This window comes from Heterodontus francisci, chromosome 3, assembly GCF_036365525.1.
Source record: "Heterodontus francisci isolate sHetFra1 chromosome 3, sHetFra1.hap1, whole genome shotgun sequence".
Lineage (NCBI taxonomy): Eukaryota > Metazoa > Chordata > Chondrichthyes > Heterodontiformes > Heterodontidae > Heterodontus > Heterodontus francisci.
This window is the reverse complement of record NC_090373.1, coordinates 47,953,198-47,970,406: the sequence shown is the minus strand read 5'-3', so window position 1 is coordinate 47,970,406 and position 17,209 is coordinate 47,953,198. Positions and strand designations below refer to the sequence as shown.

The window sequence follows — 17,209 nt, the reverse complement described above, 5'->3', positions numbered from 1 at the left end:
AAATTACTCCAACACTTAATGGCCCGAGAAAGTTTTGAAGTTTGTTTTTAATAGTGTTGAACAGCAAAATATAAGAAAAGACGGTAGTTACAGTTATAAAGTGCTCATAACATGTCCTCAGCATTTCACAAAGTGCTTCACAGGCAATAAATTACTTTTAAACTGTGGTCACTGTTGTTATTTAGGGAAACTTGGCAGTCAATTCATGTGAAGCCTCACAAAGAGCAAATGAGATAAATGACCAGTTCATCTTTTGTGTGGTATTGATTGAGGGACCAGTGTTGTCCAGGTCACCAGGACAACTTCTCTGCTGTTCTTTGAAAAGTGCTACAGCCTCTATTATGTCCACCTGAATAGGCAGGCAATGCATTCATTTAACTTCTCCTAGCACTTCCAACAATGCAGCACTCTCTCAAGACTGCACTGAAGTATCATTTTAGATTATTATGGCCTGAACCCACAATCTTCTGATGGAGAGGCTACAATTTTGCCAACTAAGCCATGTTGGTCGCACTTTAACAGTATCCAGTTTACTGGCCTTAACCGTCTCCTTTACACCATGGATGTCCAGTCTCTTTACAGCTCCATCCCCCACCAGGATGGTCTGAGTGCTCTCCATTTCTTCTTTGAACAGAAGGCCAACCAGTCCTCATCCACCATCATTATCCTCCCTCTGTCTGAACCTGTACTTGCATTGAGCAACTTCTCCTTTAACTCTACTCACTTCCTCCAAGTACAAGGTGTTGCTATGGAAAACCATATGAGTTGTAGTAATTCCTGCCTTTTTAAACGATACGTGGAACATTCTTTGTTCCAGTCCTATTCGGGTCTCCTACCACACTTTTTTGCAGTATATTGACAACTGTATCAGTACCATTTCCTGCTCTCACCCTGGACTGAAAAATGTCATCAACTTTGCTTCCAATTTCCACCCTTCCCTCATCTTCACATAGTCCATCTGATGCCACAGTCAGTCAAATGCTGCTTTGATGTCTAGGGCAATCACATCACCTCTAGAATTCAGCTCTTTTGTTCACGTTTGAGCTAAGGCTGAAATGAGGTCTGGAGTCAAGTGGCCTGGAGGAACTCAAACCGAGCGTAGTGAGCAGATTATTGGTGTGTGCCACCATCAGTGACATCTTCCATCACTTTGCTGATGATTGAAAGAAGGCTAATGGGGTGGTAATGAGAAGATTGGATTATTTCTGGACCGATATACCTGGGGAGTTTCCATTTTGTCAGGTAGATGCCTGTGTTGTAGCTGTACTGAGACAGCTTGGCTTGAGGCATGGCTAGTTCTGGAACACAAGTTTATTTCCATTGGTTGGGTATTCTAGGATTAGGGTATATACTCTATAAATTAGAGCCAGACCTTTCAGGAGTGAACTTAGGGAACACATCGACGCACAAAGGTGGTAGAAATTTGCAACCCTCTTCCACAAACGATGATTGATGCTAGATCAATTGTTAATTTTAAATCTGTGATTATAGATTTTTGTTAATCAAAAGTATTAAGGGATGTGGGGCAGGTATACAGGGTTAGGTTGCAGATCAACCATGATCTCAGTGACAGAACATGTTTAAGGGGTGAATTAACCTATCCCTGTTCCTATAGTCGGGATGTTGTTGGGGCTCATAACCTTCACTGTATTCAGTGTCCTCAGCCATTTCTTGTTATCACGTGGAGTGAATCGAATTGCCTAAAGACTGGCACTTGTGATGGCCTGGACCTGTGGAATAGGCTGAGATGGGTTATCCACTTGGTAGTTCTGGCTGAAGATAGTTGCAAATGTTTCAGCCTTTTCTTTTGAACTTGCACATTGGGCTCCACTATCATTGGGTAAGTACAAATGCATCCCTTTATTCTGATTAACCCTATCATTTTCTTTAATTCTACAGGCCAAAGAACCACAAAAATCTTCACCCAGACCGCAGCGTACGCAGCCATCTGTGAATGGTAGATTAGGAGGTATATCTAATGTCATTATAATGAATTGTATTTCAGCTTGCTTTTCGTGTCTGGGGAAAAGGAGTGTAGATTTGATCCCAGTCCTATATTTCTCCATATAAACCATGGTTTGAGCTCAGAATCGAAGCTGCCAGACTGCAGTACAGTGCTGCATTATAGTAAGTCCAGTCTTTCAGATGAGATGTTAAACTGAGGTCCTATTTGACTTGTCCCATTATTTGAAGTAGTACAGGGTGTTCTGATGTCCTGGCAACATTCCTACTTCAGTCAATACCACTGAAAAACTGATGACCTGATCTTTTCCCTTATGACTGTTCATGGGGCACCGCTGGCACCAAATAGCTGCATTTGCCTCTGCAACAGCAGTCATTGCACTTAAAAAGTAATTTTATGATAAGTGCTTCAACTTGTTTTAGGGTAATGTAGATGCAGAGATTATTATAATAACTGGAACTCCCACCATAGTTATTATTGGCTGAAACAGCTGCCTCTTTATAGGATGAAACCTATCCTGCATGTCCCTTCTTAATGCATTAATACACAATGCTGTAACTATTATCACCTCCAAATCTGAGTTATACAGAATAAGATGGTGACAGTTAATACGAACGTATGAGTAATAACTAACAAGTAAAGGCAGGCTATCACACAGAATTGCAATACCTTGTGTACCGTTATATATCTGCTCCCCACCCATAAGTATAACTATTTCAAATATCCGTTGCAATCATTATTTGCATTTGCAGTATCTTGAAATAATTTGATGTAACAAATGGGCATGGTCAGGTAGAACAGCAGATATTTAGTGAACAGTACCATTGCATGCTCTTTTAGTACCAATTTGCAATTCTACAGTACTCCTAATGCAAGACCGCACCTCAAAATGCTTTACATTGAAGACTGAAAAACAATGGATGTTACGCAGGAGGGAGAGTTTAAAAATAAAGAGTAGGTTGGGGAATAAAAGGCACAACAGAAGTGTTTTAGGGAGTTTTATTTTAAAGCACAGAGGTTGGAGACATCTGAATAGAATAGAATGATACAGCTTCAAGGCCTTGCAGGGTTGCTGTCTAACCAAGTCACCGATCAGCAGATAGTCAACACCCTGACCCCGACTGGCTCGCTGTGCAAATGTTAGCAGCAGGAAAGTCCTGAGATTTCAGATTCCACTCATGCGATCACAAATGAGACTGAATTTGACTAAGAAATCACATCTCCCGCAATCAATTTGTGAGAGTTGGCATGTCTGTAACTGGGTGGTGAGGGTGGGTTGGTGATAGAGCCTGTGTAAGTGTGTTTTGCAAGCGAGACTGTAACAACAGCCAAACAAAATATGCTACATTATATAGGTTCAGATATTATTGTAATGATTGGCACTAGTTGGTCCCAGTGATTTGCAATAAAATGAATCCTCATTGACTATATTTTCCTTCCATGATTCAAAGCAGAGCAGAATTCCACCAACAATCTTTATCCTGATCTGCCCAGATACCAGTGTGGTAAGTTAAACATTCTGGAAAATTAGTTAAAGATGCAACTAATTCTTGTACAGTATATGTGTATGTATGTAGTGTTACTGAAATCAAGTTTTCTTCTAAACAGAGTACAATATCTTAACAACAACTCGGATTTATTAGTGCCTTTAACATGGAAAAATGTCCCAAGGTACTTAACAGGACCGCTTATTTATTTATTTCGAGATACAGCACTGAAACAGGCCCTTTGGCCCACCGAGTCTGTGCTGACCAACAACCAGCCATTTATACTAACCCTACAGTAATCCCATATGCCCTACCACCTATCTACACTAGGGGCAATTTGTAACAGCCAATTTACCTATCACCTGCAAGTCTTTTGGCGGTGGGAGGAAACCGGAGCACCCGGAGGAAACCCATGCAGACACAGGGAGAACTTGCAAACTCCACACAGACAGTACCCAGAATTGAACCCGGGTCCCTGGAGCTGTGAGGCTGCGGTGCTAACCACTGCGCCACTGTGCAAAAATCAACTGAACCAAAGAAGGAAATATGGGGTAGGGTGGGTAGATGAAAAAGGTGGATTTTGAGGAAGATTTTAAAGGAGGTGGAGAGGTGGAGTGATTTAATGAGGGATTGCTGGAGTATAGGGCATGGACAGAGTCATCAGTGGTGGGTTGAAGGGAGTAGGGTTGCACAAGAAGCCAGAGTTGGAGAATCGCAGAGTTCTCAAAGGGCTGTGAACTAGGGATAAATAGAGGGATGAGGCCATTGGAACACAAGGATAAGAATTCTAAATTTGAAGTTGGGGCACTAGATCAGTGAGCACAGGTGATGCGAGAAAGGGACTCGTTGCAAGATAGGATATGGACAGCAGTGTGTTGGATGAGTTGAAGCCTATGGAGGGTGGACAATGGGAAGTGCACAGAAGATTGGAATAGTTGGGTCTGGAGGTGACAAAGACATCGATGAGGGGTTTTCCAGAAGGTGGACTGAGCCAGGGACAGAGGGAAGTGATGCAATGGAGTTGAAAGTAGGCTGTGTGCTTGAGAGGATGTGAGGTCAGAAGCTCAGCTGTGGGACAAATATGACACCCAGGTTGTGACCAGTCTGGTTCAACCTCAAATAATGGCCAGGGAGGGAGATGCAGTTGGTACTGCGGACACAGTTTTTGTGGTGGGGACTGAAAATAATAGCTTCAGTCATCCCAATGTTTAACTGGAGGAAATGGCAGCACATCCCGGACAGGATATCGGAGAAGCAGTCTGAAAACACAGGCAGTGGACAGGTCGAGAGAGGCGATGGTGGTTACGTACAGTAGTACAGTCGGATGACATTGGTGTACATATAGAACCTGACACCATGTCTTCAGATGATGTCGCCAGGGGGCAGCATCTAGATGAGGAAGAGGAGGGGCAAGGGATTGATTCTATTGGGATCTACAATTTCTCTGTCTATTTAAGATGCAATCCTAAAGTCCATGTTGTTTCCATTAGTTTTGAGAGTACAGGATTATGGGCTGATTTGCATTGATTCTAATGGTATACCACAGTAGAATACACCTGAACCTATTACATTTTCTTCTCTTGATAACACATTTTCTTATTACTGTATGTTAAATTACTATGTGAAACATTATCTTCTCTCGTGCTGAAAAGCAGTCTTAATTAATTCAGGTTTTTTTCGCTCTTTAAAATTATCATGTATTGAATTAGACAATATCTTAACTTGGTTTTCAAAAATTGAACTAAATGATTTTGAATTTAAAGAATAGAACGTGCACTAATTTAAATTAAATTGGAGTTTAACAACGAAATGGGTTGTTTTAATAATCCATTAGAACATTGAGCAATTCTGCATTTGTTAACAATGTACTTTTACTATGGAGCATTATCCATAATTATTAGTAGGAGTATTTTAGAATGTCCCAGCTGTCCCAAAACACTTACTGAAACTATCTATCAGTCTAAGTTATTAAAAATCATGTTCCTGCTGCACCTGCCTCAGTCTCAAGGGTCTCTATTATTGTAATCACGGAAATCTTTTTGCTTTCGGAGATGCTCTCTACTGTCACTTGTGCGCGTCTACATGGCACAGAACAGCTGCTGACATAAATGTCAATCAGCTGTTCCTCTGGTACTCCACACATGCCACTGCTAGAGGGCACTTACTTCTGAGGCTCACCAATCTATATGAACATAGAACAGTGGGCTCATGTGAGCCCTCTGAATTTTCTTCTCACAGGGATGTATGTAGCTGTTCTCCAGTTGTGTTGAAGCTGAGCATAACTGCACCATGGAGACTTACAAACACCTTAACCACCAGCAGGAGGATACGTGAAAGACTCTTACTATGCTTATGGGTGATGTAACTGAGGCCACCACTATAGATATCGGTGGTGTTGTCATATGCCAATTGGCAGACTACAATCAGATAACAGTTAAGCCAGGCCATCTCTCGTGAGAAAGGACAGTACATCACTGAGTATTGACTCTTCCAGCCTATGCTGATTACCTTTTACTGTTTCAGATGAAGTGCTAAACTCAGATCCTACTTGCTCTTTCAGGTGGACATAAAAAATTTCAATTCCAATATCATGATGACCTAGTGTCTACGCAAATCAAGTATCCTCTTAAAGTCCTTCTCATTTTCAAGATGCAGTGAAACATTAGTAATGATGCTCCTCTGTTAGAAAGACTTTCATGCACTTCAAGGAGAAAAATAATTCAATCCAGCATTTTCAGCTATATTGTTCACTGGTTAAGAATTCAATTTTGTAATAGCACCAACAATCAGGCAAGTATCACAGTAAGCCAAAAATTACACCTTTAATTTCTATTAAGGTATATGCATCAATTTCTTTTAACAATAATGGATGGAAACTCAAAGTTTACTGGGAGCTGGATATTTTAGCAAAGAAGCTTTGACCAGAAAGTCACTAATTTCTAGACCAAAAATGCTAAAGTAGGAAGAAAGGCATTGGAAATGATTAGAAACAGCAACTTAATTTATAGAACACCTTCCCAGAACTCTTTGCAAAGCAGAGGGGCAAGAAGTAAGGGAAGTTGGGAAGAATTGAAGGGAAGAATTTGCATATATTTTCCAACTCGCTTTGTAATTTCTGAACTGCAGCTCCAGGTTTTGTATCATCTTCAAATTTGGCCAAAAGGAATTGGAGTCCAAGAATAAAGGGGTGTTGCTACAATTGTAAAGGGCTTTGGTGAGGCCACATCTGGAGTACTGTGTGTAGTTCTTATCTCCATATTTAAGAAAAGATATATTTGCATTGGAGGCTGTACAGTGAAGGTTCACTAGATTGATCCCTAGGATGAGAGGGTTGGCCTATGATGAGAAGCTGAATAAACTGGATCTATATTCTCTGGAGTTTGGAAGAATGAAACATACAAGATTCTGAGGGGGCTTGACAGGGTAAAACTGAACGGTTGTTTCCCCTGGCTGGGGAATCTAGAACCTGGGGACGTAGTCTCAGTATAAGGGGCTGATCATTTAGGACTGAGATGAGAAGTTTCTTCACTCAAAGGGTTGTGAATCTTTGGAATTCTCTACCCCAGAGGGTTGCGGATGTTCCATCGCTGAATATATTTAAGGCTGAGATAGACAGATTTTTGGTCTCTCGTAATTAAAGGATGTGAGGGGCAGGCGGGAAAGTGGAGTTGAAGCCAAAGATCAGTCCTGATGAAAGGTCACAGACCTGAAACGTTAACTCTGCTTCTCTCTCCACAGAGGCTGCCAGACCTGCTGAGTATTTCCAGCACTTTTTGTTTTTATTTCAGATTTCCAGCATCTGCAGTATTTCGCTTTTATATCAGCCATGATCATATTGAATGGCGGAGCAGGTGCAACAGGCTATATGGTCTACTCCTGTTCCTATTTCTTAAGCTCTTATGTATGTTTTTACTTAATTGAGTTCAGAAATTCAACACAATGTAAATTAGAAATGATAGTGGTCCCAACTTGGACCCTCAGGCAACCGCCCATTCACTCGAGCATGACTTCTCCAATAAAAGTTCATTGTTTTTGGGCAACCTACTAAGAGATGAAGTACAATCATAGGCAGATAATGTTTCAAAGGTGCAAGTGAGTGATATTAGTGATGGATCAGGCATTGGGTGGAAACCGCGGCTCAGAGTCGAAGGGAGGTTCAAGGTTGAACAAGCAACCACGGAGGTTGATTTAATTGCCATGAAATGATCTAGGTGCTGGTGAGAGATTCTATTTTGCTGATATTGAGCTCAACAAAGTTGCAACTTGTACAGGATCTGAAGAATGAAAACTATGAAGTGAGCAACAGGCCTGAGGTGCTGGTAAAATGGAGATGGATGTTGTTGGTAGACATAAAGACCTCCATGCTTGTCGGTGAACAGGAGAGGATGAAGGATGGAGCCCTCGGGCATGGAGGTCATAATATGAACGCAAGCAGAAAAACTGTTTGAGGAAATGTGTTGAGTACGTTGGATTAGATAGGAATGGAACCATAAGAGCAAAGGTTCTGTGATGCTGTACAGTGGAGCAAAGGCAATCATAGAGGAAGACAGTGTGGCCAATGATATTGAAGATGATGGAGAAGTTGAGCTTAAAGAAGAACAGTGACTTGCAATCTCAAGATACACAATGGGCTGGATTTGCAAAGGCAGCTGGGGCTGGACGGCTGTGAGCGCGATTTGAATATCACATTCTTGGAGGTCAGCATTGGGCCTCGCCGCCTCTGGCATGAGATCTTATTTTAAAACAGACGCTGGCAGCGAGGGAACAGGTCGGACACACGCCTCCAATTGAGTGTCCATTAAGCTCATTAACGAGCTTATTAACAGGCATGTCAGTAGTAGTACACAATTTTTAATGGCTGGGACGGGGAAGACGCCATGTGAGGAATACGACAGGATTGAGAAGATGTGAACAGTGTGCAGGGCGATGAGGCTATGGGAAGGGCTGATTAAAAGACTGCAGAGGCACAAAATTAAGTGCAGCTGCTCCAAAAGTGCCACAGAGTGGTCATTGCTGCAGCTCTAAGACTTGCTTTTCTCAGTGGCGAGTGTCAGGAAACTGGAGAGGAATGTGAGGTCACTGGCATTACATGGGCACCTTGGGTTCACAGGGAAAGGCCTGGTGAACACACAAAGCCCAGCTGTGGAAGGTCAAATGATAAGTTACTCTGACACTGGAAGGGCAGCTAGAATGAGTTGCGGCAGATGCAACCTCCTGCACAGCAGGAGGCCAGAAGAGCACAGCAGAAGCTGAAAGGGGATGAAGGCGTTACCCAAGACATTGGGTACAGAGCCCATGAGTTAACTATCTGCAAATGACAGAGAGCGCCAATGCCATAGGAACCTATGCCTTCCAGGTAGATGGTCTTTGTCCTGTGTGCTCTGATCCATAATGACCTGGGGCCACCCGGTCCCCATGGCAGTCCCCTGCCTGAAGCCATCAAGGTATCCGTCGCCCTGAAATTCTCTGGAATCGGGTCATTCCAGGGATCAGCTATGGACCTAGGTGGAAGCTCATCAGGCAGTTCACGGATGCCATTTTCAGGAGGACAGGGGACTATGCCCACTTTGACACAGATGGGCCTGCGCTGACACAGAGGGCACTGGATTCAGCCTGCATCACTGGATTCCCCCAGGTGCAGGACATCATTTCTTGCACCCATGTGCCCATCAAGGCACCCAGTGAGCATCCAGTGAGATCCATCAACAGAAAGGGCTTCCATTCCCTCAACTTCCAACTGGTGGGTAACCACAACAAGCACTTCCTCTATGTGTGTGCTCGCTTTCCTGGTAATTGCCATGACTCCTTCATCCTCCGCCGGTCCAGGCTGCCTCAGTACTTCACTCCATCCCCCAAAGTCCTTGAATGGATCCTAGGGGACAAGGAAAATCACTTGAAGAAATGGCTATTGACCCTGGCTACTGACCCCTCTATGGGAGCCCTAGACAGAGGCGAAACAGCCAATGCCACCTGCTCACCAGGCCAAACATTGAGCAGGCCACCGGGTTTCTGAAGATCCGATTCTGCTGCCTGGATCAGTCGGGTGGCACCCTCCAGTACCTTCCTGCAAGGGTCTTGATCTTTGTGATGGTCTGCTGCGCTCTCCATAACATGATCCTTCAGAGAGGTGTGGTCCCTGAGGAGAGTGAGGCCCTGGAAGAAGACAGCTCATCGGGAGAGGAGTAGCGGGTAAGGGAAGAGAAAGAGGGGTCGGAGGAGGATACCACTGAACAAGGAGGTGCCCCTGCTGCACGATGAGGTATCCTCCTCTAGCCATCCTTCAGGCAGAGGACCTCCCTCCTCTCCCTCATGGTCTCCAGCATTAGATCCAAGTGGACATCGATGAAGAAAGGGGCTACCCTGCCCCTCATGCCAGACCTCCAGCTCCCCTGTGACATCTCGCTTCCCTCTGGTGCTGTAGAAGGCAGATCTCAACATTCAGAACAACCAGAAGATGGTGCCGTGGAAGTCTACATGAGCCCCACACTTGATCTGACCCACTGCCATTTTCAATCCCACAGGCTCGAAGAGGAAAGGAAACCTGTCTCCATACCAATTAAAAGCTTAACCATTTGAAAATTGCAATCTGAATCAGTTTTCGAGAGAAGGCGGGTTTCTGACCCAAAACCTGACCCAGCTCCTGTTTCCTACCTCCATAATGAAAACCCAGCCCAATATGTCAGCAGTGACCATGATCAAAGTGGACACTTAATTGAAAGATACTGAAGGGTATGGATGAGCAGAGTTCAAATGCATAATTCCCTGGAATTGTAAATGCAGGTGAATAAAGGACTAATTGTATTCACTTGCCTGAATTTTGGATTTTATAAAGAAATTATGATGAATATATGCACAACATTGGTTCAGCTATAGTTGAAGTACTATGTGTAGTTTTAAGTGTGTTATTATAGAAAGAACAAAGCCATAGAGAGCATACAGTGTAGATTGATTAAGATGATGAGTGACAAGGCACCACACTTTCAGAAGGATGACCAGCCCTGGAGAGGCTGCAGAGGAGATTTACCAGAATCAAACCATGAATGACGGACTTTGGTTATGTGGTGAGATAAGAGAAGTTGGGTTGTTCTACGTGCAGCAGAGAAGGTTAAGTGAAAATTTAATAGAAATGTTTAAAATTATGAGGGGTTTAAATAGACAGGGGATCAGGAAACAGAAGAAACAGAATTAATATAATTGGCAAAAAATCCAGAGGGAAATTAGTTTGTTTTTACGCAGAGAGTTGTTATGGTTGGAAACACATTACCTGAAAAGGCAGTGGAAGTAAATTTACTAACTTTCAGAAGTGAATTGAATAAATATTTGAGAAATTTGCAGGGCTACAGGGAAAGAACAAGGGAGGTAGACTAATTTCATAGCTCTTTTAAAGAGCAGGCGCAGAGACGATGGGCCAAATGGCATTGTTCTGTGCTGTCTGATTCTGTGAGAGGGATGGGAAACTATAGTTATAAAGAGTGACGTGAGTTATCACGTTATTTTTACTGAAGCAGAGAAGTCTAGGAGGAGTTTAATGAAGATTTTTTTTAAATTACGAAGAATTTTGATAGTGTTACGATCGAGGTGGGAGGAGTGCACTGTTTATTCTAGTCCTGCTTCTCCACAGGTCACAACATATATTTAAATTTTCCCACTTACCGAAATGGTCAAACTCTGTTTTTCCCAGAATAAAGCACCACCAACCAGGTTTCTTTAATAAACAACAATATTATCAGTTTATTATAAAACAAGTCTTAACCAGTAATGAAGCAAAGCATAAACACACAGATTGAAATATTAAAGGTCCCTTTTTACCTTAGCCCCTCACACTCACACACACATAACTGGAAAAATAAAGGGATTTTTGTTCTCAGAGCTCTATTACAGGCAAATAAAAATCCTTGGGCTGAATACTTGCTCATTCTTGAAGAAACAGCAGATGAGATATGTAATGTTCCAAAACTGGCATACAGTCTGGCCTCTGAATACACGTAGACGGGTCACTGAGATCTTTTAGAACAGTTCTTTTCAGGCGGCGCTGAGAATTAATTTAGCAGGCTTTTCTTCAAAGACAGGAAACGAGATGAGTTAACACAGTGGACTTCTCAGGATCTTTGAGAGGTGCTGGAAAGCTCAGCTGGGTTGTGGTCTTCTCTCTTTCCTTGGGAATTCTCTTTGCTCCTTGCAAGTTCTCTCCTTTTTTCTATCGTTCGACACTAACTCAAAATAATTCAAAAGCGAAACCGACAATAGGAGGTCAACCTTTTGACCTCCATCAATCTTGACTTGTCACTTCTTTGTAAACAGCTTCTCCTGGTGTCCAAAGTTCTATGTTATTTATTGAGCTGGAAATGAAGGTGGTTTCCTAGAAAGTCTTGTTGTTGCTGGAAGTCAGATGATTTCCTGGAAATGCTTGTTTTTCTCAAGACCTCTCAGTGCCCCTTTTAAAAAAAAACATTTCCAGGGACTGTTTTCAAAGTCAAGTGGCCTTTACATGACCCCCTTTGAAAACCACAAAGTTTAACATTTCTTCAATCTTTCAAAAATGAATCCTCAAAAAATATATTTTACAAAACACAGAGGCACTTTCGTAACAATAGTGTGAATAGTGTTACAATCAGATGCGGAGGCGTTGAATGGTTCCCCTCTTTTCCCTCCTTGTTTGACCACATAATGTTTACTTCTCTTTTGAAAAGGATGTACTTGCCAATTCAGTGCGTTTTTAACTGTTTAAGCACTGTGATCATAAAAGAACCAATCGGACAGGTTTTCTTGAGTTAACAAAGAAAGAGGTTAGCTTTATTATACTTAAACCAATCAAAGTAAAATAATATGCTCCGACTTGCTCACACACTCAAAGTTCACACATGCATACAAATAGATTGCAGTGTGAGGGAGGAGGATAGATTGGTCACATTAGAGTCGAGATCAATAAAAGGGATATACAGTGTGGAGTTTAGTGACTCAGCTGGCTTCAGGCTGAACTCGATGGTCTTGCGACTTTTCTTCGGTGGTCCCAATGCTTCTGATTTAAAGATGTGGATGGTTGATTTGGCTGTCCTGCTGAGATAGTGCCAAGTTAGTTTCCTACAAGGAGGCGCTGTCTGCAGCAGGGGCTTCCTTGGGTGGTCCTGGTCAACAAACAGGGTTCGAAGCTTGCAAGGTGGGGTGGAGAGAGAGGGAGAAAGGAGTGGCCCCACTCGGATCTACTCTCATCAGCATCTCAGTTGCTTGTCTCCTTACTGCAGAAAAAACAGAAGCTTAAGCACACTGTTATGACCAGGTGAGAAAGGTGTCTAGGGGTCCCTTTTAGTCTTCACCTGATCTTATTGTAACAGGGTTTAATTTTTAAACACACTGTATTTTGAGCTCCCCCTTGGTGAATCCTTGTTCACCACTTTCCAATTATAAGGTAAAGAAATGAGCACAACCAGGTTTTCTCCGGTTTAAAGAAGAAAAGTGAAATTTATTAAACTTTAAACTTAAACTCTAATTTGGTTAACATCTACAGATACATGCCGTGCCTGCAAATGGAGACAGAAAAGAGCAGAAGAAAAGTAAAGTAAAAAAAATTGAGGCAATCTCTGAAAAGGGTTTTTTACTGTGCTTCAAGCTCACTGTAGTCCTTTTGTAAGTAGTCTTGCTTTTCATTGAGGCACAGTATTCTTCTTAAAACTTGCTCACTGTAGGAGACTTTTCCTTCTTGGGGTTCATGTTTCTTCAATGGTCGTCAGTTCTATGTGAAAGAAATGGGAGCAGACAGGAGAGAGGTGTTCTCAGTCCAGGAGAAAAGAGCTTTCTGAGTTTCAAAACACTCTGTGGCAAGTTCAAATTCAAACAGTAAACTGGCCTGACCAGGTCTTCTGTGTATTGGAGAAGCAGGGACTGGGTCCTTTGTTCCAACACTGTCTGCCAATATGCAAAAAAGGTCTTTCTGGCGAGGGGCCTAGCAATTCCTTGTGATAGGCCCTCTTTTCTTCCCAGCAGCAATTTTAAGTTTTAATGTTCATGTGGCAAAATAATGTGTGCCTCATTCTTGGCAGGTGGGGGGCCTGCATGACAACACGAAGGGTGGGCCTGTCATAAATGACGCTGTGTCTCTGTCACATGATTGTAACCCAGTGATTCAAACATGATCTTTACTTGTGTATTCCCCCCTATAACCTAATTAGTTCATGTCTGGGAATGCCTTACTCATAGCTAGGTCCCATTGTTCAAGTGATTAGTGGTTTGTCTTCACCAGTTGAATACCTCAGGTGATTGCCTTGATGCGTTGCTAATGGGAACAGGATATGTGATTCACTCAGATTCCCCAGTTCATTGTCCTTGATGAGTTGTTGCAGACATGCTGTCTCCATCTTAATGGATTGGAATGTGGAAGGTACAGTGATGCAAATTGGGGTAGCCATCTTTAGTTGTGAGCTCAAGTCACCTTTAGTCACTTCTTTTCTTAAAAATTCAATTTGGGTTTCCAGCCAGTGGATTAAAAATCATTATTTGACGTAAAGCAGATTTTTGTGACATTTCCACACCATGCAAAATGAGATGTGACGATAGGAGCATTTCATTATAAAGTTGTAAAATAAAAAGCTATACACACACATTCATCCTCAAACACTCGCTTATCAATCTTACACTGCTATAGCTATGCTCTGGTCAAGTTTTCATCCGAGATGATTCTGTGCTAAGCCAAACTCTGGATAAAGCATCAGCTGTCACATTGTTTTTCCCTGCAACGTGGGTAATCTTTAGGTGTTAAGATTGTAAAAGCAGGCTCCATCGAAATAGCCTTGCATTCTAGGATTTGAATTTCTCCACAAATGTCAAGGTGTGGTCTGTGTAAGCTAAAATCTCTCTATATCCATTTTGGATATATAGCTCAAATGCTTGAGAGCCAGTAACAGTCTCAAAGTTTCCTTCTCCACAGTGCAGTATCTCTTTTGATGTCTGTTTAATTTTTTGGAGAAATACCCTACGAGTCTCTTGACGCCTGACTTATCGTTTTGAAGCAGGACGGCACTACCCATAGGTAACTAGCATCAACTACCAGTTTAAATGGTTTGTTCTGGTTTGGAGCTGCTAGCACCAGTTCATTGCTTAGGATGGCTTTCAGCCTCGCGACAGCTGTTTGGTACCTCACTGACCACACTGCCTTCATTTTTTTCTGTGACATGTCTGTCAGTTGGGTAGCTGTAGTGCTGAAATTTGGGGCAAACTTGCAGTAGAGCCCACGCATCCCCAAAATTACATTATTTCCTGTTTAGTCGTAAGAACAGGAAATCCATCAATGCCTGTACCTTTGCTGCTTTGGGCAGCACCATCCCTTGACACACAGCATGCTCTAGGTATGTTACCTGAGCTTCAGCGAACTCACTCTTGCAGGATTTACCAATAGGTCAGCTGATTTTAATTATTGCTTCTAACTGGTCTAGGTGGTGCCCCCCCACCCCCTCGCTGTCAGTGTATACTATCAGATCATCCAGGTACACTTGGGTAGGCCAGCCACTACCTGGTTCATCAGTCTGTGGAAGGTGGCTGGGGCATTGCTTAATCCAAAGGGCATCACTCAGCACTGGAATAAGCCATCTGGGGTGACGAAAACCAAGATCAATTTAGTTCCTGTGGTTAAGGGAACCTGCCAATATCCTTTTCACAAGTCTATTTTTGTTATGTAAGTGGGGTTTCCTACTCTATTGATACAGCCTTCCAGGCGGGGAATCGGGTAGGAGTGAGCTCTGGTCACTGCATTAACCTTCCTGTAATCAATGCAGAGTCTTGCTGAGCCATTAGGCTTGGGCAAAAGCACAACTGGGGAACTCCAGCTACTCTGACTGGGCTGAATCGGGTTGTGCTCCAGCATGTACTGAATTTCCTTCCAAACCTGGGTCAGTTTGCTGGGACCTAGCCGATAAGGATTTTGCTTTATGGGCGGGGTCTCTCCTACAACAACATCGTGTATGGCTAGGGTTGTGCACCCTGGTTTATCCCTGCAGATCTCTTTTAATGCTGTAAGCAGCCTTGTCAGATCTCCTCTCTTCTGCATTTAAATTGGAGAGTACAGTGTTTAATCTCCCTAACATTTCTGTGTTAACTAACCGGATGGTAGGGGGTTTAATTTGGGAATCGTCCAGGCCTCCCTCTAACTTGTCCTTGCTGTCCCTTTTGCCCTCCTCTTTCCTGACTGCCTGACAGATCTGGGCTTGTTTGGTCCCTTCCCGGCTATGGTACTGCTTTAACATATTGATGTGGCATAGCCTTCACTTTTTCTTATGATCTGGAGTGTCAATTAAATAATTTGCCTCGTTAATCCTGTTTACTACTCTGTACGGGCCACTGAACTGGGCTTTCAGTGGTTCACTCTGTATTGGTAGCAGCACTAACACATGGTCTCGGGGCTGAAATGTTTTAGCCTTGGCAAGTTTATCTGCCTGCCTTTTCCATAGAACCGTAGAACCATAGAAAGTTACGTCACAGAGGAGGCCATTCAGTCCATTGTGTCTGCATCGGCTGAAAAAACTAGCCGCCCAATCTAATCCCACCTACCAGCACCTGGTCCATAGCTTTGCAGGTTACAGCACTTCAGGTGCATGTCCAGGTACCTTTTAAATGAGTTGAGCGTTTCTGCTTCCACCACCGATCTGGGCAGTGAATTCCAGACACTCATCACCTCTGGGTGAAAAAGTTTTTCCTCACGTCCCCTCTTATCCTTCTACCAATCACCTTAAATTTGTGCCCCCGGTAATTGACCTCTCCGCTAAGGGAAACAGGTCCTTCCTGTCTACTCTGTCTAGGCCCCTCATAATTTTGTACACCTCAATTAAGTCACCCCTCCGTTTCCTCTGTTCTGAGGAAAACAACCCTAGCTGATCCAATCTTTCCTCATAACTGCAACTCTCAAGCCTGGCAACATTCTTGTAAATCTCGTCTGTACTCTGAGCAATTATGTCCTTTCTGTAATGTGGTGACCAGAACTGTATGCAGTACTCCAGCTGTGGCCTCACCAGTGGTTGATACAGTTCCAGCATTACATCCCTGCTTTTGTATTGTATACCTCGGTCAATAAAGGCAAGCCTTCTTCACCACTCTGTCTACCTGTCCTGCCACCTTCAGGGAATGGTGGACACGCACTCCAGCGTCGTCTTCTACCCCTCTCAATATCCTCTGGTTTATTGCGTATTCCCTTGCTTTGTTTGCCCTCCCCAAATGCATTACCTCACACTTCTCCGGATTGAATTCCATTTGCCACTTTTCCGCCCACTCAACCAAACCATTGATGTCCTTCTGGTGTCTACAGCTATCCTCTTCACCATCAAGTACGTGGCAAATTTTTGTGTCATTTGAAAATTTTCCAATCATTCCTCTCGCATTTAAGTCCAAAGCATTAATATTTACCACATACAACAAGGGACCCAATACTCAGCCCTGTGGAAAGCCACTGGAAACCGCTTTCCATTCACAAAAACATCCATCGACCACTACCCTTTGTTTCCTATCACTGAGCCAATTTTGGATCCAGCTTGTCACATTCCCCTGTATCCCATGAGCTTTTATTTTTCTGACCAGTCTGCATGTGAGACCTTGTCAAATGTCTTACTCAAATCCATGCAGACTACATCCACTGCACTACTACAATCCTCCTTGTTAATTCCTCAAAAAATTCAATCAAGTTAGTAAGACACGACCTTCCCTTAACAAATCCATGCTGACTATCCCTGATTAATCCGTGCCTCTCTAAGTGGCAGTTTATCCTATCTCTCAGAATTGA

General features: G+C 43.0%; 1 protein-coding gene across 2 annotated transcripts in view; it reads left to right on the top strand.

The window, feature by feature from the left end:
* Positions 1 to 17,209, top strand: part of sh3yl1 (SH3 and SYLF domain containing 1) — a 212,444-nt gene that overhangs the window by 129,073 nt on the left and 66,162 nt on the right. The window contains exons 8-9 of one of the 2 annotated variants that reach the window (XM_068022027.1): positions 1,900 to 1,969; positions 3,418 to 3,468. In XM_068022027.1, the coding sequence (XP_067878128.1) occupies positions 1,900 to 1,969; positions 3,418 to 3,468 (121 nt within the window). Of the gene's footprint in view, positions 1 to 1,899; positions 1,970 to 3,414; positions 3,469 to 17,209 lie in introns of both variants that reach the window. The other variant, XM_068022017.1, reaches the window with a different exon arrangement.